Source organism: Varroa destructor, unplaced genomic scaffold, assembly GCF_002443255.2.
Source record: "Varroa destructor unplaced genomic scaffold, Vdes_3.0 BEIS01000004.1, whole genome shotgun sequence".
NCBI classification, from domain to species: domain Eukaryota; kingdom Metazoa; phylum Arthropoda; class Arachnida; order Mesostigmata; family Varroidae; genus Varroa; species Varroa destructor.
In genome coordinates this window covers 34,070,660-34,097,159 of record NW_019211457.1, presented here as the reverse complement: position 1 = coordinate 34,097,159, position 26,500 = coordinate 34,070,660, and the positions used below count along the sequence as shown (strand labels likewise).

The 26,500-nt window shown below is 46.6% G+C and overlaps 1 protein-coding gene across 3 annotated transcripts in view; it reads left to right on the top strand.

The window, feature by feature from the left end:
- The window catches only part of LOC111249218 (cell adhesion molecule Dscam1-like), a 191,194-nt gene extending 165,953 nt beyond the window's left edge, over nucleotides 1-25,241 (top strand). For all 3 annotated transcript variants that reach the window (XM_022802779.2, XM_086986052.1, XM_086986053.1), the window contains 7 exons: nucleotides 8,227-8,470; nucleotides 14,173-14,451; nucleotides 14,945-15,232; nucleotides 15,782-15,979; nucleotides 16,854-16,988; nucleotides 17,534-17,623; nucleotides 22,401-25,241. In XM_022802779.2, coding sequence (XP_022658514.1) covers nucleotides 8,227-8,470; nucleotides 14,173-14,451; nucleotides 14,945-15,232; nucleotides 15,782-15,979; nucleotides 16,854-16,988; nucleotides 17,534-17,623; nucleotides 22,401-22,447 — 1,281 coding nt within the window. In that variant the 3' untranslated portion in view covers nucleotides 22,448-25,241. The remainder of the gene's footprint in view (nucleotides 1-8,226; nucleotides 8,471-14,172; nucleotides 14,452-14,944; nucleotides 15,233-15,781; nucleotides 15,980-16,853; nucleotides 16,989-17,533; nucleotides 17,624-22,400) is intronic.
- The last annotated feature ends 1,259 nt before the right edge of the window (nucleotides 25,242-26,500 follow it).

The following is a 26,500-nucleotide window of genomic DNA, read 5'->3' as shown; positions in this document are numbered from 1 at the left end:
AGTCTCTCTATGATGGAGATGACTACGCTTACGAAGCAGAGTCTACCAGTCTATTCGCTTTGATGCGCGCCGCAATCATCGATTTCTGGAACTACCACCCCCATTCCGAGCAGGACCTTGAAACGCCTATTTAGCTTCTTCTACCCTTTTATTTTCATACGAGTTTGTAGACAAAAGGAGACGATAGCGAAGGCTGGCAAAATCAAGCGATTCAAAATTGAGTCGCCTGTGGGTAAGACGCAGCCGTAAGTGAGACCTCGACCACGGGACCGTCAAGCTGCACTACTAAAGGTCAGGGTGTCTCCATGGCCGGCAGCAACTGCTATCATTCGTAAGGAACATTTTGTAAAACTGTTGTTGCCGGACGCATAGTCAAATCCGTTGCCAGACCAGTAAGCAAGTTATTAGCTTGCTTGTAGCTTCGATGTAGCAACCAGCTCTTTTACTCAGCTAGTTACACCTAAGGTCTACACGTAACTCAAGTACCTTTTCTCTTTTGGTCTTCGCCCTTTTTCTAAGTGCGAGCAAGGGTTCGGCGGAGAGTGGACAACTGTTAATTGTTGTGAGACTGAAGTATTAAAGCGGGGATATTCTTTCGTCTCTGCGGTCTGTGGTGTACGTTTGAATTCAGTTGTCGCCGGTATAGCCAATCCAAAAGTTTATTCAAATGTTGTAGTGATCTCTATTGGGTTTTCTTGTTCGATCTGGGCATAAATTGTGTATTACATGTAATCGTAAGCTGTAGCCCATGCAACGGCTGGCGAACAATGTGTACAGTTACATATCGTTGGATCATCAGAAGCCGCTGCTGCTGTTAATTCTATTCGTGCGATCCTGACTTTAATGAAACAGCTTTATTGTCCATTCGTAATCAGCCATATTTCACACCTGACTCGTATTGAGGATACCGGTGAAGGCGTGTGCGATCGCCAGGTCAGGGTTCGATGGCCGTTGGTTCGGCGCTACGCTAATCGTGTATGGCATGTGGTCTTCGCTAAAAATTGTAAAACCCAAGGCAATCTATCAGTGCAGAATCCTGTTTGAACAACTATGCATAATTATGTATGTGGCATCGCACGAAGAAAAGATCGCTGTTGACAACGTAATTCGATGCAATAATTTGGCACTTGTGTGGCCTGGGTCGCACTATAGACATTGTCGCCATACTGAGAAACGCCATGCTGTGTCGCGTTCATTGCCATATCGTCGTGGCAGCCCGATCGCAGCGCCACGGTTGTGTTAGCGTAAAGTGAACCATTCATTATTATACTGGCGCCCAGCTAAGGGTGGCTCCGATCTGACCAAGGCATTGGTCCCCTTTTCTGCGGTCCTGCGAAATGGAATTCGTTGTGCTAATTTCGTGGGTGCTGGCCTTTGCTGTCGAACGGGAGCTGTTCGAACCTCAGAGCGCTCGAGTGATGGCCGCGGGCAGAGTCTTCGTGTTATCGGGCCCAGGCTCGATAAGCTGTTCAGTGTGTAGAGAAAGAAGAACGAAAATGGCAACGAAAAGTACCTTTTGCATCGTTAGGTCCATCGCTAGTCAGACTAGAAAGCCTTCTGCCAGACTTATTGTGTCGGCATGAGCTATGTGTGTGACAGCTTCATGTTTTCTGGCAGGTCTACTGAGGGCCAGTATTTTCCGCGCACTTTTTTGTTACAGTCATTGGTAGCGCACGCAACACTCTATCTAGCAGGAACTTCTGGTGTTTATATCGATACATGACCGACTAAACACCCTTGTGCTTTTGTGCTTATTGTGGCGTATTGCTACTGCTCCTTTCGCATGTAGGTGACGCGGACGACGAAGGGAGAGTTTCGTTGTGTAAGGCCTGCGTCCCCAAACTACTGCGTCCTTCTAGCGTTCTCTGGTTTTTACATTCCTTCTCGTCTTTTGTGGTCCCTTTTCGTTCTGCTGTTATTGGCCGAGTACTGCTACTGCCAGAGAGCGCAATACTGCCTTCTTCCACCAAGTAGTGCCACGACATTTTAAATCCTTGGTCGTTTCTTCCTAGCGTTTCTCTCTATTTTGCGTGCGACTTCCCTAGCAGAAAAAAATAAGTCCTCGCTAGTGAACCGCACGAGACCACTGTGCCCACCCCAATACGTGTCGTCATAGCCGTTTTCTCTCTTTGCTCTACGGCGTTCCGTACGGCCCAGCCAATACGGCCAGTACAACAACCGTCCGCAGATCCGAAGTTGTAGCCTACAATGCGTGCTTTCACCAAACCACTCAATTGGACAAGCCACCAACAAACCATGTCATCGAAGTGAGGCCAGCACAACATCGAATCCCAAGCCCAGAGCGTTGTGCGTCGTCTACCCTTTGCAGTCGACATACAGTTGTTCGTCTACTCACTCAGCTGCTCGTATTGCGTCGCCCCGACCCTCTGTTGTTGTTGTTGTTGTTGGCGGCGTCGTCGTACTTCTTTCTTCTGATGTTGTTGCTCCCTCTGTCGTTATTGTCGTTCATGGCTGCTGGCTGCTGTTGCTGTAACCGTATATTTTTATTTCTCGTCACTTTCGTCCCCGGAGGCGCCAAGTAGGAGGCGTCCGTAACTCGTCTTTCTGTTGCGACTGCCTTTGCTGGTTCCACTATCCCTAGCGCTTGCGTCACATCCTCTACCGGGCCTCGCATTCTCCATTACGACTGTGGCTGCGTCGCTGCTGCCCTGCAACAGTGGCAGTAGTAACAACAGAATCGGGCACTCTGAGGGTCGAAGCGGTGGTTGGAAGAGAACGGGAAAGGCATGAGGGCGAGCGACTTCATGCTTTTGCACTCCTCCCCTTCACCCCGTTCTGTCATTGAGGCGCGCAAAGACACAAGCCAGACTGAGGAGGCAAGGATGTTTCAACATATTGTTGCCTCCACCGCTTTTTACTCGCCGCTATTGTTGCCTTTCGCGTGTTTATTTGTATTGACTTGCAGCCGAAGCCGGTGGTCGGCGTCGAGATCTCTGGCAGTTCTTGGCTCGACCGCCTCGTGGATACACATCACTTCCCCAACATCTATCCCCTGCTATGCGGCCCTGCTCACCGAACGCCTCGCGTATCTTCTTCTGTCTAGGACCTATACGCTTTTCCGCAGTATTGTACTATAGGGGTAACAGCAAGCAGTTGGCAGACAACCGGGCCTCTTGTTTCGCTGGAAAACTGTAGCTGGTGCAAGCCCGCCTACAAGCTACCGAGGGGAAAACAAATCGAGATTTGTAGCGCGTCACCGTTTCGCCTCCGTCGTTCCTCTACGTTGCTCTCCATCGTTGCCATGATCCAAACCTAGCCAGGTCGCATGCAACAACCTTTACAACGTAAATTTTTTCCATGGCAGTACAAATGTGAGTCTAGTAGCAACAGAGACCGTGACGATGGCGGCAGCAGCAGAAATAACAGGAAGGGGTGCAATGAAATGTCCTGGATAATGTTACGATAGTTGCGGACAGAAACAGAGAGGCAAAGCTTCCTTCGAGCAGCGACGGTAACATTTGCATAGCAACACGGCATGCGGCACCGGCACCGGCACTGGCACTGGCGTACTGCTGGCCATTGCCAACAGAGCCAATGCACGTGATGGCACGTATCGCCATACCGTGCATTTATGATCATCGTCATACAGGCAACAGTGTGACAAGTAGCAGCAGCAGCAGCAGCAAAAAATAACATTCGACAAAGACTCTGCGTTTCGCTTGCCATCTGTTTTTTCATCTCAAGAGTCTTTGTTTTAGGCTGATGTCACCGCAAGCGAGATCATGTGCCCCACTATTCTATGATGAGACACGCCAAAGCAATGACGATCCAAAGCTCTTTTCAGAAGCGGTGTCCTGCTAGTGATGGTCTGTTAATTGCCAAAGGCCGAAGTCAAAGACAATTATACTTCAATGCATTACTGGCCGGATGGCATTACGGTATATCATTTGATCTTAACTTTTATGAATAGATGGATTTATTAAGATGATAAACTTAACTACCGCGTTTATATCTCTTTTATCGATTTACTTGCCCGCAAAATAGCGCATTATTTCTTCTGCACATCGTTACAATAGCCCTGCCAAGGTTTCTGAATGGATCACTGTAAACGGCAGATCATCAGGCTATACATTCTTATCCACAAGTACGAAGTACTTTTTTTCAAGTGCACGCTCTGCCATAAGCAGGGTTAGTCCCGGCGAAGAGTTATCTTTTTGGTTGAATGTTCGAAGCCGGCAGGCCGGCTGGCTTTAACAATTCGACAGTCCGAAGAGAACAACCAACACTGGAATTGACATGTTGGAGGGTGGTTATTTTGTTGTCGAGTTGACGTATGAGTCGAGGGAAAGCAGACGCGTCAAATAGGAAACGTTAGACAGAGACGTTTCTGAAAAAAACCGACCGTTACCCCTTTTTACTTTCGTAACTTAGTCTCTGGCATCTTCTTCTAGGCAGAATTTGTCTGTATTGTACACGCAGCGTTGTGTAACAATAGTGGCAGAACGAACACTCACACAAGTGATCTAGCCGATAGAGTGAGCCAGCTCGAATTCCGACCTCGAATTTCCATTTATCGTTTCTTGCATTCAAATGAATGCTATTCACGGTTCTTAACAAATGACCATGTACGGCATGCTTACCATTTAACCCGAGAAACGAGCTTTAAATGTCTGCTAAGCCTGACTAAAAAAGTTGATCCGTTAATCTACTTGCTATTGAAGTTCGGCCAGGCTGAAAAAACGGAATTTTTATTCTGCGCGCTACGTGCGTAAATATGACAGGGTCGCAGTACGAGTTTGACGGTATCGTCCCAGACTACTCGACAAAGATCATATCTAGTTGGCTGCAGCACGCTCCCTCCAATACATTCGAATTTCCCGTAACAGAAGATAGATACATAGGACCAATGGAACCCACCAGCACCGAAGCTACAAATCTCGTTTTCCACTGAAAACCTTTAAAGGACTCAATATAATAGACCTGGGCAGTGGGCGAAAATGATTTGCGCGCAGCTATCCATTTCTCCACTACTCATACTCCGTACGCAAGGCCAATGTCAGAATTTTCTTCTCAACTTGGTCCAGCACAGCAGGCATGCGCTTTGCTCTCCATTGCGTTGCCGCAACGGTTCCTGCCTGACCGTGAGCCCGCCCGCCGGCCCTCATGAAAGGAACTCGGCATGCCGGCAATGGTAGCTCTTCACTTTGCATGATGACAGACCGAAAGGCTGACGGTTTTGTTTGTTGTGTGCTTCGTGCGGTAATCTCTGCAGCGGGGTACGTCCCCATTCATTATGTAAATCGCTTCATTAATTGAAGACAACGGTAAACTTCCTCTCTGGATGACAACGTAGTCGTGGAAGTGCTCAGTCGACATCCACGCATCCGCAGCTGAGCTTTTCTCCGTTTTGTTAGTTTATTTTCCTAAATTCTGAGCGCCCTTTCGCATCCAGCAATCCAGCCCGTTCCCAGTTTCCGACCTCTGAGTCGCGCGGCGTCCAGAGAGTCTCCAAAGCGCAAGCAGACATCGCGGCTATGTTTGCGATGGTTGGGAAGCTGGCAATCAGCCGGACCGGCTAGATGGATTCTTCGAATACCACCGCTGGCAAGGAAGCTAACCTTTAGACCACTCGATAGGGGCTAGTAGGAAAGGTGAATTAAAGTATCAAAACGTTGCTCTGCTAATATGGCCGGGGGTCTGCGCCGCCCGCCCGCCCTCGGCGGAGGGACTCCCCTTGCGGATGAGCTGTGACCAAATTGTGGAAATTAGAGCTGCAAAGTCAAATATCCTTCCTATACATGCACACACAGAATATATATATGTATATACATTAAAGCTAGCACAGATACAGATATTGTTATTGAATGCCACACTTCGAATATCCGTATTCCAGTTTCGACCATTCGTACGATACGAAAGGTTGGATAGTATTAGAACAAATCATACCCTCACCAGCCGAGGCCACTCGACTCTCTATAACCGAATGAATACCCAACGATTTTCGAAGCTCGCTTATCAAAAACCAGGCTCGAAATCTAATACCAATAACGGGGTAGTCGCAGTAAAAATTTAGCGCAGACAACTAATCGAGGATTATTCTTAACCCAAAAATGTAAAAAAGGTTGTTTTCTCTAGCAAATGAACATTCATATTACCTCTTCCATAGCAATATACGCGTTTTTTTTTTGGCGAACTGTTACAAGTGGACGATACATTAATTCGCTCTGACTTATTCTATTATTCCTGTTCGACCGACAGGTCTTATGCCGGAATAGTGGGTGCTGTGATCGCGTTTCCGTTAGATCGACGAACACGGCTTACTTCGTTTAACCTGAATCCAACAGTTCTAGTTTTATTTCCACTATTCTCAGTCGTTCGGCCCGTCGACGGGATTGCGAGAGGTTTCGCGGTCGCCTGCGGTTTTCTCTCTTTCACTCGCTCGCTCTCCCTTGCGCTCTTACCTTCTGTCTGCTTACGCTGTCTGTTACGGGTCGGTTTTGGCCTTCCTTCTTGGTCTCACTAGTGAAGCCGGCTTGGCTATGAGCCGGCTAAGCGACCAAACTACTAGCATTTTGCATTCACCCTCCTCTGGCTGCTTTCGTCGACCTAGCCCAGCCGTAATACAGGACTGTTTGCACTTGATAATAATATTAGCTTTTCAACAAGAGCGGCTGTGTGGGTAGGCGGAAAAAAAGCCAGGAGGGCTGGCTGAAAGCCAGTGTAGGAAAAGGGAACGGGCAGATCCAGAGAGAGCGGTTAGGATGCTAATACGGTGTAGAGCAACGAATTGTTGGGAGTATGTCTGGCAGGTTTGTGGAGTTCCGCCGATGGGCCGTCGCCGGATTGGATTGTCGGGACGCGGAAAGTGAACGCGGGTCGGCAATGCAACGAATTGTGGGCAAGCGCATCTCTACTACAGCTAGTAGCAGTGCCCCGGAAAAGGGGGGTGGGGGGTACATTGAAGTGATGACGGTGGTGGCAAGCGCAACGGCAGTGAGCGGCCAATTCGGGGGAGCTCTGCTCCACACAGACGAAGCGAACAGCACATAAAGAAAGACACAGACAGATTTAGGGGTGCAGGCAAAAGCGTAACTCTCGTAGATCAAATGGGCCAACTAACTAACCAGAAAGTTGTTGCACTAGCGCCCGAGCCGATTTTCGTAGAGCATAGTCCTACGAGTTCTAGTTGGTACTACTGCTGCCCATTTTCGCTCACCCTCCTTTAGATCCCACTATGATTTGAGTACGCCAGCAGGTCCCAATCGCCCATGTTGCTATATGAGCTTTACGCCTGCCTGTGGACCGGTATGTGGGCTTATCTATTGAAGTTATAAAGGCACCTTCATGATGAGCATGTCTTACCCCTGTTTTTCCTGGCCTTCGTTCCCAAGCACACTCAAAGACTATTGACGATTCAAGCCTGACAAATTTCCTATCTACATGTTATTCATCCAGATGCGTTTTCGTTAAAGTCATGGCACGCAGTGGCGCTCATCTCTATTTTTGTGTGTTTGTCCTAGCCTATTTGTTTCGTCGTGGGTCAGTCTGCCGATCTGGATGACTCCAGTGGGAAACGACGATACTTATTTGCTTGAGATTGTGGAAGCATGCAGCAGTGGTTCAGTTTTAGTCGACAGAATGGCAGAACGTACTGTGGTACAGAGTGTACGTTTGCCGGATAAATGTCCCTCGCAGGCGTGGCTGTGCACACAAACGTCCTAAGCCCATTAAAGCCACCTTTCCACTCCTCGTATACGTTTCGTCAGCCACCCTTCTCCTAGACAAAATAGTCCTCTCTTTCCGGCCAAACTCTCTACCCCATACGAATGTGGCAGGTACACGCAAACATCCTGATAACGATGAACTCGAAAGGTCTCCTCTGAACGAAATTTACGCATCATTACAGCTTCCAAATTATCACTTATTGGCTGTAGGCTGTACATACATTATTATGATTCTTCTGCTCCACCAAGAGAATAGGAGTTCGCGCCAATCGCGTTGCAGGACCGACATACTATTGGGATACGCCGGGCTTCCAGCGGTAATTTAGTTTATTGAATTTAATGAAATAGTGGATCTCAAAGCTGTGAGCTACGTTATACCGCTGTCAGAACAGATCACAGGTTGTTAACGTAGATCATTCCTAGTGACTAATATTACTTAACGTTAGTAGAATAAGTAGTCCTGTGATACCGTAATGAGTATAATGACCACAATGATAGTAACTACGAATTGTTATGCAATCACCGTCTCTGCTGTTTGCAGGCACCGCCAAAAGGTGATCAAAACGGAGTGATACTTGGCTATTACATTGGTTATCGCCTCGCCGATAGTATCGATGACGCGTATCAGTTTAAGACGACACACGCTTCGCAGAACAACACGTTCGAGTCCACGTATCTTACCAACCTACGCCGCCAGACCCGCTACCTGATCGTGGTAAAGGCATTTAACCGCGCTGGAGTAGGACCTCCTAGTGAAGAACTTATCGCCCAAACCCTTGAGACAGGTGAATTATACACGATTCTTCCGTTCACCGTTGTCCAGTCAGCCAGTAGTGCTCATTTAGTAGTCTCCTGCACCCACCCCTTCCTCCACCTTCTAACGCACTCACAGCCGTCTCTTAACCCCTTATGCCCGTCACCTCTTCGCTGATCAATGGACTCAAGGGTTCTTACTATCCTCGTCCCTGCAATGCTCCAGTCAAACAGCGAGGCAGGCGAAAGCTGGCTGGCGCCTCGCTTGAGCTGTCTCGCCGTCTCACTTAGCATATCCGAAGATGAACTGATCCCTCGAGGAGAGCTGTCATGTCGTCCCCTTCATCGGTTAGCAACACACTTGCAAAGGCGCATACTTCGAAATGGTCCCATACACTTCTGAGCACAGCATCTTGGCCGAATACATGCAAGCAAGGGCACAGCCGTTTGTTCGGCCGGCCCCTTCATGAAATGGCTTGACTTCGGAGGTGACTTTCGGTTTCAGAGCTATCGTTTCACTAGAGGACCGGTAGCGACTTTCATCTTTTCTTGGCCGTATAAAGTATAAAAACTCTACCAAGGAAGGCCTTCGGAGTCAAAAGCTTTACATATGTCGAGAAATATTTATGTGCGATGTCGCTAGCGAAAGTAGTGGACAGCAAGGAGCGGCACAAGGTGATTGCGTTGCTTTGGCAAAAATCGTAAGCTGTGTAGTTATAACCAAAATGAAGGAAAACAATTGACGAATTGTGCTTTTGCTTTCTCTCGAAAAATCACTGCATGAGAAGATGAACCCTGACTACTAAAAGGCCTTGTGGTGCACCGATCCACGCGTGACACTGAGAATTTGGACACGTATTTCGTACCATCCTGAGATAACATACCTTAGCCGGCAGCATCAGGGAGGCTGATAGAGGCGAAGGGTAAAGCTTGTTTGCCTGGCGTTAGATCTGTCGAACAGACTACAGGCAAAGATACTGATGATAAAATCGATATTCCTTCGCCACCTCGACCCCCTGAGCCATCCACCCGATTGCTACTAGCCCAAGTGCACGTTCCGTTCTAATGACCCACGAAACAATTCCCACCGGTCTAGCTGCTTGGTAGTCCTTCTTCGGAGCCGGGTTTGGATTCCGGCCAATCAACTCGACTAAGCGTTATTTTAGCTAACTTTAGAGAATTCGACTAGACATTGTCAAATATGCTCTGCTAGGAAGTACCGATGGTGCAGCTTTATCAAAGGCATACAGTCGATGGTGGGCATTAAGCTAAATGTCGTTTATTCCAAGATATTCTTCATTTTCGTTTCCTTTTAAAAATGTTCTGTTTTCTAACAAGAATTACCTCTGAAAGCTAACCACAACACCGATACCTGAAATTGGTCGATAGCCCAAGCTGCCCTTAGATGCGAAGAAGATGCATGGCTTATTGACGTGATGTCTTTTTTTTTCGAGATAGCAATTGCTGGCAACCATAGCTAAAACTAGTAAGTCGTGCCTTATAAACTCAATGTTATTTATAGAATAGAAATCACACAGCGTACAGCTGATACTTACGTCGTAGCAATCTGGTAACGTTTGTAGTTAACCATAAAACAGAACGTGCAACAGTGACCTACATTTAAGTTTCTTCATTATTTTTAGTGTGAACAATCTGCGACATTAACAACATTCTCCCGGTAGCGTTTCGCCCTGACTATAGACACGCCTCAGAAGCGGTCAGATTATATATATATATATATATATATATATATATATATATATATATGAATATAAACTGGTACCCTAGCAAAGCGTTTGTTCTGCACATATCGTATGAGAGGAGTTATGAGGCCAACTTGTTGCGTTGTGGCTTATAAATTGCTTGATTCGTGTGTGGGGTATGCCCATCTGCCCTTTGTGTCTGTCATCAGTCTCCCGGTTCAAAGCTTTCAAGAGTTACTCCTACATCTCAACACCCCCAGTCGGCCGCAGTTTCCCGATTGGCTCTCACTACTCAACATATTGTTATTGACTCACTAATGAGCCAACTTTTTGGCCTTTCTTGCTCTTACGAATCGGCCTGCCTGGGGCGACCTCCTGGCTCTGTTTCGAATAAGCCTTGCTTGCGGTAGGCAAAAGGCGTATAATGCTAGGCACTCGGCCTTCATATGGAACAAACTGGTACGAGACGTCTATTCCAGACATTCCCTCGACCGCTCAGTTCGCAACTGCCGCTGAGGCTCCCCAGGCCTCGTCGGGCCCATCCGCACAACTTTGATAATTGCCGAACAATAACAATTAGGCTGCAGGCTGCCTTGTTGCTGGCGCTACTGCCACCGCTTGCTCTTGCCTAATGCTACACCCCGTTTCTGTTCTATCTGAGCTTTTCCAACCTTTCGCCCTGCAACTGAACACAACTAAGGATTCCTCTTTCTACACAATTCTTTCCCAGCGATTCCTATATTGCCACTGGCTGGTTCATTGGCTGGTGCCGAGCTTTTAGTTGCACCTTTACAAGCCAAATTTCATGTTATTGTCGGCCAGAGCTATCTGCTGCTTGTATGGCAATGTACAAACCGCGACCGTATGCATATGCACGCGTAAAGTAGAAGTATGGAGAGTTATTTCTCTTCTCAACGTAATGTCGCCTGCTCCCGATGATCTTGCCACCGCTGAACGGAGTGCAAACCAAGTGGTCTCTAGAGTGAGACACGATGGTAAAGTTCAGTCATTCTGCACGGTCGGGGTGGCTGCGGCGAGCACTGTTGGGGTTATTCGTGAAAGCGTGCTCTGCTAGTATCAGTGATAGTGAGGGTAAGCTTGACAAGTGGGGGCGTTCTCATAACAGCCGACCAGCCCATTCAGCGTCAAGCCTGTTGGCCTATATCGTTCGGGTTGTCGGTGGGCGCCAAAGTTCGGTACAGCAATGGCGAAAGCGCTGCCAAAACGTCAACCGGCACAGTGTGACCCAATGAGAGCAGCATAGTTTGTTTGGCTCATCATCTCTTCTTTTTTTCTATGGCGACATAATGTCGCTACTACGACAACGACGAAAACTATTGCTGCTGCTGCCCACGTGTGAGCAAGTCCTGGCCTCACCGCGTCCCGTCTGCGTCAGGAGTGCGCAGATTAGGTGGTCCCAAGAGGCTCGTCGCATTCGTGCGGCAGTGGACGACGCAGCGGCAGCAGTTTCTTTCCTAAACTTCTCTACGTTTCTAGCAACCTCCTTGGTTGCCCAGCGACGAGGGCGTTGAACAGGGCCACTATCCTATTTCTCTGGGCATTCGTTAGTCTGCCTGCCTAACGACCGCATGCAACAACGAAGAAGACGACGATGAGCACATCGAAAAGGGGTTATGTTCTTCTTTCGTTAGTTTACTTTACTGACCATACTCACTACTATTTACAGTAACTCAACTAGCAGCTGGTAGAAACGTAAAACTATAGACTCTTTATAATCGTACCTTCCCCCGCGCTCACCGTCTGTACATCCCTGTCCAACACTCTTTTTCTCTCGTCTTGCTTCGCATTTATTACTCGTACCATCCTAGTACCACCATCTCGGTGGCTACTGACGCACTGGCTTAGCAAAGCAGAAGAACAGAAAACGACCCAATAGGCCTTTGAAGTGTACTTACAGAACGTTAACGGTCGGCACTTTTCATTCTTGGACTGATACGCCTGCGTGGAGATAGGCAAGATGTCGTCCTTCGCTCTCTATTTCTTCCTGAAAAGAAAAACGCTAATTCATATGGCCATCGATGTTTTATCGTGTAAGGACTAGTTCCGTTTTTCTGCTCTGCAAACTTTTCCTTTGGTTTCTTCCTGGCATAGTTCTTATTTTTGACCTATTGTTCTTATTGACCTATTTTCCTTTTTCTCGTGTTCCCTCCTGTGCCATGTGTGCGGTATATCTTAATATATATGTTGGAAATTTCAGCTGGTGCTGTCGCCGCCGTCATTATTAGTTCAGATTCATCCATATTGATCGCTATGTGATAAAAGTCGAGTATCTGAGCTAAGTGTCAATAAAAGGGGTGATGAGGTTTCGTCGGCATCCAGTGAGAGCTATTTACTCCTCAAATCTAACGGAAAAAGCAGCGACACCAGCTCCGTACTCTTTTTCTTTGCCCTTCTATCCCCCCCCCCCCCCCTCTCGTCATCTATGACTGCAACTAGCGGTGGACAACGGTGTACTCAACGAAAAGAAAGCCAATGGCGGCGACCGTACTTTTGCTGCCTCTCCTGTTACACTAAGGCTGGCGTTGTTTATGCTAGTGCCCTAGAAGAACTAGGGATGGTCGGCCGGAACCTCTCAGCCGGTCGGCCGGAACTGCTCGGCCGGTCGGCTAGTATAGCGGGCAAAAATGTCGCTCGAGGGGGTTCTCCAAAAAGGACATCTTTTTCCGCGCAGCCGGAAAACCATAGTGGCGTGGTCCCTCAGCGGCCACCAAGCTTCAGCCTCAGTCGCAGCGATTGCTTCCTTCGTTGTTAGGCCTTCTTTTCGTTCTTTTTCCTCCGCTTCCACCGCTAGCACTGCTCTGTTACTGCAAGGCAGAAACAGCAGCAGCAGAAACGCCCCCAGCATTACTGTCGCTACGACCACTACCAATCGTGCAGTCCTCCTCTAATTGGTGCGAGGGCGACTACGACACCCCCAGCCCTTTTACTTCCAGCTTTTCCCCAAACCTAATAGCTGGCTCGCTAAGCAGCCCGCTTCTCCGCCCATCCTATCGTTTGGCTGTTCCCCCTTTTCCATCGTTTCTACTTACTTTATGGAGAGCTGCTACTTCCGCTGCTGGCTTTGCTTCCAACTAGCGCAACATCGAATAAAAAATCGCTCCTCGTTTTACCCACAACCTCCCCTACTTCTAATCCAATCCGTTCCACTCCCGTTTTAGCCACGTGACTTACCGCCTTGTAGCCCGTGCTGTGAGGCCTTTCCAACCGCTCGCTACTGCCGCCGCTGCCACTCTAGCCTCAAATCATAGGCGGGTATGCCTGACAGAACCTAGTGCCTTTCCACTAGTTATACGGCCGGCTTCCAAGCAATCGGTAGCCTAACGGGTAGCATTGGCTGGCTTAGGTTCTTTTACCCTGCATCGCTGGCATTGCCTTACTTGTGATGGTGGTTGGGCTTGGTGGTTAGAGGGGGTAGCAGTGGTGCTAGCGGCTAGTACGGCGAAACGTGGAAGGGGGCGCCATGGTCGGAAGGTGGCTGTAACGTGGTGTTCGGCGGTAATGGTATTATCGCTTGAGTGATCGTCGTAGTTTTTGGAAGCATGCGGGCCAAGCAGACGAAACGAGAGGGCATAGACGAAAAGCGCGTCCTAGAAGCACGATTAGTACAAAGAGGAAGACGCTCTGTTACGGCCTACTTTCCACTGGTGGAGCTGCCGCTCAAAAGCCATACCGCCCACCGTCAGCCATTCGATCACCGTAGTCTCTTGTCGTTATAGCGTAACATCTTAACGCCATTCTCGTCCCTTAGCTTTGAGCCGGCGAATGCGGAACAGTCGTAAGGAAAAGAAGCTCTAAAAAGGGGAACGGAAAGCGAGGGACAAAAGTGAGAAAGAGCAGGAGTCATCACAAAATATCAATTGCAACTTGGCCGGTGTAAAAGTGTTATATTTTTTCAGGTATAAGTGAACGAATGGATGCACGGCGTACCCGCGGGCAACAATATAACGTAGAAAGTAGAGCACGTTTTTGCTAATAGATGTTCGTTGTATTTTTGTCACTCTGTCTTTTAGCGCCACCAACTTCGCCATCTATCGATGTGGAGAGTGTCAGCGCCACAAGCGTGATTATTCGCTGGAATCCCAACCAGCTTGCGCCCAACACCGACTATTCGCTTAACTATGCATCAGACAAAAACGACTGGCGGAAACTAAAGCTTTCGGTGGATCAGGCAACACACGTTGTGTCCGGGCTAGCATGCGGCACCTCGTACCGCTTCTACGTGATCGCTTCGAACAGCCTGGGCACGGGTGAACCTGGCGTCGAAGTGCAGATCCGCACCCAGGGAAGACGTAAGTACCTGACTGACCTGAGCCCACATACGCCCACCCTCAAGATCCAACTGCCCACCAACCTATTGCTCAGACCATCCTTCTCTCTACCCACAGCAGATCTGCTCCATCCTTTTCCTTGAAGGCCTTACTGACACTTTGCTGTGAAGATCTTTTCCCTTCGCTTGATGACCTCTCGCTTGTACCGGGTCCACTTCCTGACTGCCAGGACTGACGTTCATCCGACCATTCTAACGGCCGGGACGCACTACGCTAAGGGGAGGGAATCGCAACGCAAAGTAGGAAGAACGCGCTGAGACCACTAACGTAGTGTTTGAGAAGCGTTTAGCGATCCTCAATCTGTCGGAAGATAGATATTGCTCGTTGAACTTTAGATGATCGTCTTCCACATACAGGCGTGAAATAATATCGCTTTTACCGTACCTTTTCCGTCCCCTTTTTCTCTGATCTGCTTTTCTCTTTTATCGGACCACGCTGGTTGCCCAATCGACAGCGCCAGTTTCCCCGCACAAGCAGTTTATCGTTCCCAACACAACGAGTGCCACGCTACTTCTGGACGCCTGGCGTTCAACGGGCTGTCCAATCAATGCTTTTAATATTCAGTACCGAAAGCGCGGCAACCGTAACTGGTACATCACCGGCGACACGATGTCAGGCTCGAGTGACCGGTACACCATAGCGCAACTAAGCCCTTCGACGACGTACGAAGTCAAGGTGGTCGCTACGAGCGACGCAGGACCCACTAGCCAAGACTATCAGTTTACAACGCTGCCTATTGGAGGTGAGTCTGACTGATTTTTCTTACATATAATGTTCTATTTAGACCTTCTTTAAACAAGATATTTAGGTTGATCTATCAGTGTTCTTCTGGGCCAGCCGATCCACCGGTCGCTACGAAACCCATTCAGATAGTGTGGTCCCCTGGACCTTGTCATAATGATTCTAATAACTAGGTCAGGCCTTTTGACATGTTTTGCGGCAAATAAATACGGCCAACAGCAGAAGCCGGTAGGCATTATAACTAGCTAGATGACTGATTTACTGGTTCATTCTTTTCGCTTATCCTCTCTGCGTTAAACCTCGGTCGGCGCGATAGATATACAGCTTTTTTTTGCATGATCGATTTATTGGTGTGTACGTCCGTCTATTTGGCTCGCTGCCTGTCTGCTCCCGTGTGCTCTATGTGCCCGAGCGCCACTGATCAGCTCGGAGCCATCTTTCCTGTGGCGAACATCCAATAATACTTGTATCGCATTCGTATGTGTTTTGATCTTGTTCATTTATCTGTGTGTGTGTGTGTGTGTGTGTGTCGATCTGCTATCTATTGCAGTGACCTCGCTGGAATCGTCCCTTCAGGACTACTCGGCGTCATCGACAATGGCCCACAACCGATACACAACCATCATCGTACAGGTTTCGCTGACAATTGCTATCACGGGCGGCATTTTCCTTTTGTGTGCGCTCGCATTGTTCTGGTACAAAAAAAAGAGTCAGGTCACCAACTCTGTGTCCACGCCGCAGTTGGTCCGTAAGTACTACAACAAAACCGGCACCGTCCCCTTTAAAATACAGCGCCACAATACAATCTGTAGAGATACAGCCATACACATACCTACGAAAGCCACTAAAATGCCAGTTGTTTTTTTTCACACACGCTTCGAAAATGCCCGATGGCCACGGATGGTGAGCCAGCCCACTTGACCGACGAGGTAACCACTACTTCAGAGCGCGAAGCATGCATAGGTTGTCAAGTGACAACTTACAAGTCGCGGAACAACTCAGAATGTATCATGGGCCTATCGCACATTATAACCCTGCCTTTCAGCGTCAGTAAGAGACCAACTGGCCCACGCCGTGGGAACCAGGCCGAAGACGACGGCAAATTTTTACGTCTGTTCCTAGCGCTAATCAGCTTTCAGTCATCTCTAGCTTGGTTCATTTTACGGATGCGTGGCAAAACTTATCTTTTACAATGTAAAGGTAAGAACGTTAAGCTGAGTGAAAAGGCAAGACTGCAGAGGGACATGTGTTACACGAAAGCAAGGGCTAGCCTAGTCAAATTGCGTCTGTTGCACATTGTACACTGACAAGTATGTGTACATATAAGTGCCGTATACTTAAATATCCAGATACGTGTATGTTTGAATCCTCAAGTGTATGTGCACACACACATACCTACATGTACACGCGCGTCTTCCTACAAAATAACCAATACAAAGATAACCAGGACCAACACAAGAGCCACTCCTGTGCCAGACGTTCGGTAAAGGTGTACGTCGAAATAATGATATGGCTTCCTTGTTTCGCATCCCCCACCACTCCCCGTTCAACAATTCTTTCTAACTGTTGGTGATATTTTCTCATTTCTTTGTTTTGTTGGTTTGGCTGGCGGCATTTTTCAGACAACAAAAGAAAGCCAGATTTCACGGAAGATTTTTACCTGTTTCAAGAGGTCCCGCATTTATCTTCGAGCAAGAGATGCAACGTTCCGTACCAGGACACCGAATCGCCCATCATGCAATGTGTGCATAAGCAAGGTAAGTGAGACAAGGCGGAGTCGGCCAGCCAAACTCACTTTTCTTCTTCGTTTTTCTTCGCCTTTCCCTTCCCTAGTCTTTGTTTCCGTTTACATACCCGTACACGCCATAACCGCACCGATGATATCGCAACGGGGCTAAGCCTCATCATTTTGTATTGCTGTCGCCACGATTATGCTGCACCCAAGGCGTTCGGTAAGCGCATGCAGTCTGTTCATGTTTAGTTCGACAAAAGAGAACACGGCATCTACACCTTAAGATGTATCGTGATGCATGTATGCGACGTCTTCCCCTATATATATGTACATATATAGCATGATGATATACTTGCGGCATTCAGCGCTCGTCTGGTCGGTGCGATCACGCAAAGTCAGGGATCATAGCCATTTGATGCCGAGTCGGTAATGCTCCTTGAGCAGCAGCGACAGCGGCACGGAATGGCGAAAGTAAGCGACTAACAAGGTAAATGCCTTTGAAAGAGCGTTTTTTTTTTTCTTTAAAACGGAATAGCGTTTATATGTGTTGATCCTTTCTGGTGTTTGCAGACGACCCGAAAATGTCGTCTATGGGGGTGATGGGCCAATGCGGCACGCTCCACAACGAGGAGCATATCTATGCCACAGCGACGACACCAGGTAAATTTCCGGTAAAGAAACAAACACCTGAAAAACTAAATATAATTTCAATCAATCCCTAATTAAATTATCACAAAAAAAGTAAAAAAGACAAAGATAAAAACCCAAATTATTAAAACATTATACAAATGCAATGCTATATAGAGCAACGCGTAAAAACTAGGTCTAAATAAACGTAATGAAAACTATGTTAATTTCAGCCAATTAGTTCACAAACATACAAATACACAGTAGTGTAACAGCGAAGTAAGAGGGCTTAATAGAAACAAAGCATCCCAGAGCAATCTTAAATTGCAATTCGTCCTAACTGCTACGACCAGTTAGTATCTAATTCTATGCTACGTCTAAATAGTCAGCCTTACAAATATACCTTACAATTAGTTTGAAGAAGCACTTTCGCTCGAATTCGAGAAAATAATTGCTGGCATAGTAATGAAACCAATGGATGGTAGCGGTGCTTTAGAATTAAGCTATCTTGAAATAATCATTTCCGCAAGAGAAGTTCGCCATACAGGCGCACAAAAACAGTAAATGATATAAATTTGACTAGGGTGAACTGTTTAGGCTGAATTTTGAACTTACGCGTGAGATTCTCATCTGTAAAGTTATGTTCGGCCACTCTAACCAGTTCCATACTCCCTGTTGTATTCCCTGATACATTCCCTGCACCGACTATAAGTTTTTCGGGGTCGACTATTGTTTAGAATGATCATTGGATCTATAAGAGAAAGAAAATGAAACTGGAACTTAAACTACATGGCAGAAGTAGAATACTTTGGAGGCGTGACCAGAGCTGCGTGACCGCCCCTAACCTCATTTAGGACAAACGATTTTGTTAGAGAGCAAGACGTACCAGACTCGCTTCAGGCAGGCCGATACTGCTTTTCCGTTGCCGTTTTTATGCCGACCCCGTTGCCCAGCTTTTGCTTGCTTTACTTGCTAGCTAAAAAGCTTTGCCCTGCGCTTGTCGTCTTCCCATACATACCCTAGGGTGCTTGATCTGCGAGTGCGGAGAAAGGGGTGCTAAGGAATTGGTGGGTTTAAGAGGTGAGCCAGCAGTCAGGAAAGCCTATATGACACGTCGGTCCATTAGGGGGAATCCCAATAAACAAAACCAAGTAAAGATGGAAAATCGGTGAAGATGGTGGCATAGAAAAAAGCACGTATACCTCAAGCAGCAGCAGCGCGGCGACAATAGTGGACTCGTGGTTTTGGCTAGCGGGACGGCTAGTCTCTTGAGAATTCAATCAGAAGCAATAGTTTGGTGCCGCTGGTGCTTCACCATAGTCCTCACTGTAGCAGATACGGCGTTGACCGTTCGCCGTGCGTATGTGGACTTTCGACGCTCGCAAGGGAAATAGATGGCTATTGTGTACTCTCTCTTCAGATGTGTGTGAGCTGCTCTGCATATGTGAAGCTGTACCGTGATACTTTCTATGTATATTGCGTAACTCGCCTAGTTGAATACGAACGTCAGCACGTTCGAAGCACATTCAATCATGGGTCAGTTGTTTACGGTTGTGTAGAAAGGGTACACGTGGTTCCTTGGATCTAATCGCATAAACACAACCTCTGTTGTGTCGCCATTCATGTATGTCCAATCCTCGGTTTTAAATCGAGTCTCTCACTTTAGTTTTAGTAGCAATTGGATCCTTAGGCAATTCGTGATGCGGTGTCTGCTAGGTCCGATGAAGATTGCGGTTCTTCATCTTCTTCCCGAGACTTGCGCATGCGGTCGGAATAATTCCTATTTGAAATTAAGATACTACTTAAGTTGACCGCGCCGCATTGATCGAGTCGTATGTGTTTACTTCAAAGGTCAGTTTCTGACCACTTCAAGATATCTCCATACGTCTTGTTTAAGGTTAAATCAGACACTAGCAATCTCAGAATTCTAAAGATCTCAGGAATAATTGCCGGCTACAGCAGTCACTTTTCCGCTTTTGAAGCTTCAGCTACCATTGAGCTTCTTCGACCCAATTGAAAAAAGCAAATGAATGGATACGATAGAAAGTAGGATCGCGCGGTAATGTATACGTTCCCTTCTTCTAGATATTGCAATGTTCTGTCTGTTCTCTATTCTTTATATGTTTTTCGTACAGAAAGATATGTTTTGTTTTACAGATGCTTCTTATTTCTGTCTTCCGCAGTTGATCTGCTAGCTAAGGTGGACTGAAGTTTGCGCCGTGTTCAGCCAACATCGTCCTTCTGTCAATAGACGAAGCAAACCTGTCTTTGTTGAGTTACCTGTTTCCGTTAGGCTTCTGCCTCCTCTTCCTTCACTTAACCGCTTCCCCAAAGCTAGCACGAGCTAGCCACCGCAACAAAGCAATATTCTATGCCCATTTGCTTCCGTGTACGTGCATGCCCCACTAGCTCCATCGAAGTTGCCAACAAGAACCACACTGTGTACCGCATTTATTCCCAGTCCTGGCCTGTGAACGAGCCGACGAGCAGTTCTGGAGTGACACAGCTCTATCGGCTACATCTCCCGCAGCATCAAGGGAAGCACCAAACAAAAACCACAGTCCCACAGCGCTCCCCCGAAAATACGCCATACGCCGACCCAGTTCCTGTATACCAATTTTTCCACCCCTCACAAAGCTTTGTTTCTGATGCTGCTACACGACGTCCTATGTGTAGTACGTCCTGCCATTCTTGCTTCGCCCTTGGCAAAGCAAGCCATCCTTCCCACCTTTTCAACTGGTTAAAGGAACGGGCCCAGTAAGGAGTACTCGTTCGCTTTGCCGTGTGGCATAATCGTGCTTCGCTCGTTTGTTCACTAGCCAATAACTACTGCGACCGCCACCGCCGTCGCCCACCGACAATGCTAGAGCAAGTGGTTGCAGAAGGCAAAGCAGGGCAAAGATGGAGAGACTGATATAGAATGAGGCGACGGACCGTCGGCAGCAACGCATATGGAGTTGCCTGCGCCGTTGCCACATAATCACCTAATCGCGTAATCGCCGAGGTGTTTGCCTTTATTAGATTTGTGAATTTGCTGTTGCTGGCACTAGTAGAACGGCAAGAGGATACCCTCATCTTTCTCTAGCAGCAACAAGCACGGCCTAGAGTGGCAAAACCGCCGCCAATACTTATTTGATCCGCAAGCGGCACCAGTCGAATCGAGTCCTTACCCAGTACCACACTAACCACGTAGAATGAAAAAACGGACTTACAGAGCGGGAAGCTGGCTATGTTACCGGCAGCTGCAGGATATGCCATGAGCACATCAGATTTAGCAGCAGTAGCAGGAGAATCAGATTTAGAAAACAGCGAGAAGGGGAGAAAATGCAAGAAATCCAAGGGAAAGCATGAGCCGTGGGTGGCAAAAGGGATAAGCGCGAAAGAACTAAGGTGAAAAAAGAGAGAGAAAAAGGCGGAAAAAGATCAACGGCAAAGAGAAGGCAGTACAGTTCTGCATTCGGCTTTTCAAAATCTTTCCAGCGTACAGCGGTTGGCCGAATACACCTCGTTCGCTTTGGTATCCCACTAGTCACCGAAACCCTGGCTTTACACGCTGTCGCTGCTGTCGTGATTCTTCAAAGCCGCCCGTCTTGAATATTTCACAGAACCAGCCAGGGGACGACGCTCGAGTTTTCGGCAGTGTAGCTTATAGTACGGTGTATCGCCGCTGCTGCTGTTATTGTCGCTGTTGGTACGTGCGCGCAATGCGTCGGAAGTTATGCGCCATTTCGTCGTGCAAATCATGTGTATGCAAGTATAATGCGTTGAGGCACGGTAGAAACGTAGTTGGTGTCTGTGGTTCCTTCGCGTTAATACCGCTAATCCTAACTGGGCATATGCGTGCAACGAATGCTGTGATAACATCCATTTTGCGATGTCCGAACAGGATAAAGGGCCCGTGTAAGCTAGCTTGTAATACTAACTGCGTGTACATAGAGAAAAAGAAAAGAAAACAGGTAAGCGGTTGACGCACACGCCTGGCTCTTATGTGGCACAGCGACTGGCATTGTAAAGTGATATTTTATCAAGCTAAGTGCCTATTATAGTTATTGCATGGTCTCCGTTAAGAGGCTGGTACCTCTGAGAGCTATAGATCTGCAGCAAAATGACTCAGTTATTATACCGCTTATTATTGTTACTGTTTTTATAACTGGTGCGCATATTATAAGGACTCGAATCGCTTTTTCTGTGGTATAGAGAAAATTGAAGCTTGAAGTAGCAAGCGGCATCACGAACACTTCGTAGTGCGTAGCCGCAATGATCAGCTTCTAGCTGAAGCCAAACAGGCTAGATAGTATTTGGATAATTTTTTCATCGTAAACATTCTGTCGTCAAATATGCTCACTGTCGAGATGCTGAGCTGTTCAACGGGCGAGCCACCATTACCTGATTGATTCACTCAGCGAATTCTCAACGAAGCTGATATTTTATGAATGGTGTAGGAAAACCTTTTTTTTTCTCAAAAAAAAAAAAAAAAAGCTTCGTTTGTCTGATTTCCCAGTGAAGGATGAGCCGACGTTTCGTAGGGAGCCCGGGATTCATACATCTAACATTATTGTATTACAATACATCGTGTTACCGGCGAGTTAGGCAGAAGCCTGGGCTGCGTATAGAAAAATCGGCTTTAAAAGGAAATTCCAACATAATGTTTCTCTGCTTAAATTTATTGTTGAAAGCGTAAGGTAGGTTGCCTTAGATAGAACTACCAATAACTTTACAGGAGCGCTATGTACGGCCGCGTCTTCTTCGACGAGAGCGAAATCCTAGGCAAAAATTTAACGATTACTTCATCACTTCTTCACTCTTGCAGGCTTCCACGGTCTATCGCAGCAGTTGACGTGCTCCACCCGTTGCTAGCAGACGCTTCGGCGGCCGACGCTCAAAGCAATGCTCGCCGCCACCTCGATCAGTCCGCCGCCTGATGAGAGACAGGTGGATCAGATGACTAATTCACACACGGGCCTTTTAGCACATGTTGACCCGTTGGTACAAGAAACCACATTTAGTGGCCATCTATGAACAGAGATCACCTTGAAGAAATCTAGCCAACAGTTCTATTCAGATATTCCGGTAATAATAAGATCGACAAAGGATGGTTCGCCGTTGCGCAACCGATCACCGCCCGCCGGTGGAACCGTCGCTACGTTTCAGATAGTTACGGAAAGTAACGCTCCTTGTTGATCCTATGTGAAATATAGTAATATTCACTGCAGATACGGACAGATGATTGAGGCTACAATACTACAAGCTCCTTAAAGCAAGATGTAATAAATGCGTCCCGTGTATTTACTGTATAGAGGGAAACCGAGGGAAAAGAAAGAAAAAACAAGGAATAACATACAATACTCCACCAAAAGCACTATTGGAGTACTGCAATGTAACAATGAAATGAAACTCCTGTGCTGTGGTTTTGTTACCTCAAGCTATTGGTTTTTATTTGACGGAAGAAAAAAAGTTTGACGGTCACAAAAAGACCCGGCCAGGCCGACAATGACCACACACGTCTGGACAACAAAAGGTTTAAAGAACTTACTGTGTTATTATTTTAAGGGCGAGCTTTTACTGTGAGATGTATAAAACGTGGTATCAGGCCCGGCGGTTAGTTGTCTGGTTCAGAAAATGTGAATGAAGACGCGATGTTTTTAATGCTCCACACCGCCAGTTATCTCTAACCGTACGAAATCTACGCTACTAGCATAGCTGTAATAACCTAAGGCACAAACTAGGTTTTTTGACTGTTGTCAAAATCACGAAGACACAAAGATGTTGAAAAAGATTATTCAAAAGACAATGAGTCGCTAACAAATGATGATGATGATAGTAATAATAACAATAAGTCTGTATGCGAATAAACAACAGAAAAAAATCGAAATGACACTGTGTGACGACGACGATGATGATGATGATGAGCTTTATGAGTGATGACTTGCAAAGGATTAACAAATTATGTGTTATGAAATAGAAGTAACAAATAGGCACATCAAAAGCGAACGGTGTTGATGATGAGGTACTAGGACAATGAGCTCAGCAAAGGTTCACAGAACGACCCCAGACGAACCCACGACATTTTTTTAAATCGAAGTAGTTTCGTAGTAGTTTCATGAGGTGCGGAGTTGTGCGTTGTGTATTATGTCTACTGCCGACTTCGGCTACTGAGTTTACGTGTGAAGATGAAACACCGGTGGAATATAGGGGGCGATAAAGGTCGACCGGACTTGTTACTGTAGTTCAAAATGATGGCGGACTAGTGGCCCGCTAAATCTCAATAACATATGCAGCGAATCTTCAATAGCAAAAGTACTTTTTTTATCTAGAGTAGTATTAGAGGTCGAAAATATTAGGCATCTGAAACAGGTGTATGTAGCAGAAAAAGCGTAATAAACGAACTTTAGTTCATTACCTTCCCTGGTGTGACAGGAACACGGAGGTAAAGAGAGTGTACATGTAATTCACTGAGTTAATTTTGCTACCTTGTCATTGCTACCTTGTTAACGCTGTGTACCGATTTTAATCTGTTTCTGCTATATGAAGCCAGCGCGCGCTTAGTATTTAGAAAAACAAAAGGTGATGTCACACAGAGTAGACAGAAGTAGTACGCCAACGCAAAGCACACAAGTGTCTACCAAGGGACGCATTCGTGACAAGAAAAGGAAAGCAAACTCCGTCTCGTAGATCGCCGCTTGCATCCGCACTCCTCTACACTTTTTTCGTGTGTGAGTTCTTTTTGATAGCGATTTAGCAAACTCCTCGATTCGTTTTTCCCAGTTATCTATTATTTGTAATGAACAAAACCTCAGGAATAAGTTGGAAACCTATATATGCCCCCCGTTAACGTCGATCCGTGCGACTATCAACCACGAAAAGCGGAGTGAAAGTGAGGCGTACGTGACAATTAGCATATACGTGGAAGAGCTGATGAAGCCGTGTGAAGCGTCGGCAGACGGACAGCTACTGACGCCCAGTTGTGCTCAGGGATACGCAAAGCAGAGAGACGCCGACACACACACCTGAACCAGCAACAAGGCAAGCAGCCATCGTGACGAACCCTTGTTAAGTATTGGGTGTGAGCATGTATGATTGAATTGTCTATATATTACGTGAGACTGCACAGAGAGAATAACTAGATTAGCGTTTACGCGCGCGTCAGGCGGTGAAAGATTTTGTGAAATCAGAGGGTCCCGGTAACGTGTTTTGGAGGATTCCCTTAAACGTGTGGATTCAGTCGAAGCAAGAATCTTAGATGGGTGGATCGGTAGAAACAATCCATCGCGACTCTCGAGGCTATGAGGGGGAGATGCAGGGAACGGAACGAGGGGTAAGGTTAAGGAAAAAGAGGGCACAGAAAGAAACAAAGAGAGAAGGACAAGGAAACCGTTGTTGATAATTAAGGATAAACAAATTAAAAAAAATTATAGCCTTCCTGCGTGTATATACAAGCAAAGATACAGGGAGAGAGAAATGATGAGAAACAAGAGAACGACACCCTGACTAAAAATTACGGTGAAGAATAAGAACGATGCGACGCGTAATATTGAGGGTGTTGAAAAAGACAAAAAGGCAAATATAAAAGAAAGGAGTATATACGAGGATAATATAAAGGAAATGATAAACAGAGTGAATAAATGTTTATAAATTGTTTCTATAAACTGAATCTCTTATTATTATTTTTATGATATGCATAAGAGAATGAAAGCATATATTATCATTTGCTGGTCAAGCACTCTAAGATAAATAAAAAAGAAATTCTACATCTGTACATATGGCCTGGTTAGATGGCTTATGCCATGTCAAGGATGGTATTACGATAGCGTACTTTATGATAAAGAAACGACTCCTTTCCGCATTTACATAACATCAATTCAATTGCAAGGTGGCAATAATGCCAAGACGAAACAAATCATCGTAGAAACTAGGTCGAGCAGCGGCATTTAACGCGACTCTCCCCTCGACGTCTCTTGTGTAGACAAGTAGAATTATGTTCGTTTATTATACCATTATGGCTTAGTAAAGAATTTGTGTTTGTTTCCTACATATATTTCATTTTGCTTCCTCTCGGAGCGACGATTTAAGAACACCCGAAGCGTTGTTAGGCATTTCCCATGTGCGGTTCACCGGCACACTCTGTAAGACAGTATAACGAAAATATCCTTTTGTAGGCAGATAAACTATCTGGCTTCAAGGGCCACAACGCCCTATCGAGGCCAATAGACAATATTGGCTGTAAGCATGTTCCCGATCCTGGCTGTACAGACAGATTCCAAAGGCAGGAAACAACTTCTTGAGAGACATGCAACACCTACACAGAGATATCCAAGAAATACAGCATTAAAATCTGCTGGCCGTTTTTCTATTCTTTCGCCTTTTCTTACCATTTTTTCAGCGTTTGCCGGCCTCGTCTTGCAGTGCTCTAGTGCTGCGGTCGAGAAACGATATCCACCGTCCTATCCTGTCTATTCCATGTGTGTTTCGTCTCCGGTTACCTTAGCTCAAAATACTTCGTTCCTTTCCGTCCACTTACCTAAAAAGTAGAGCAAGCTTTGATTTCTGAATGACATCTCAAATTCAGCGCATTATATTTTCGAAAGCGAGTCGCAAAGGGGACGAAGGGTCGCTGGGATGATACGCTTTTAAAGCGGGCGCAGACGCACCTTTCCAGGTCGAGTAGGGTCCAAAGCGAAGGATTCGTTTCTGATAGTTCACAACACATAGCATCAACTCGGCAGCAAACAACCAAATCAACCAATGGACTGACTACTTCTCCTAGCAACGACCACCCAAAGCTAAGCCTAATAGGATCCAGGCTTCGCCTTTTGAACGACATCTGACTTTGACTGATAATGTCTAACTAAACCGCAGGCGGTCTCTCGAACGAGTGTTTCATACCAGGCAGACGCTTCCATGTGCGTCGCA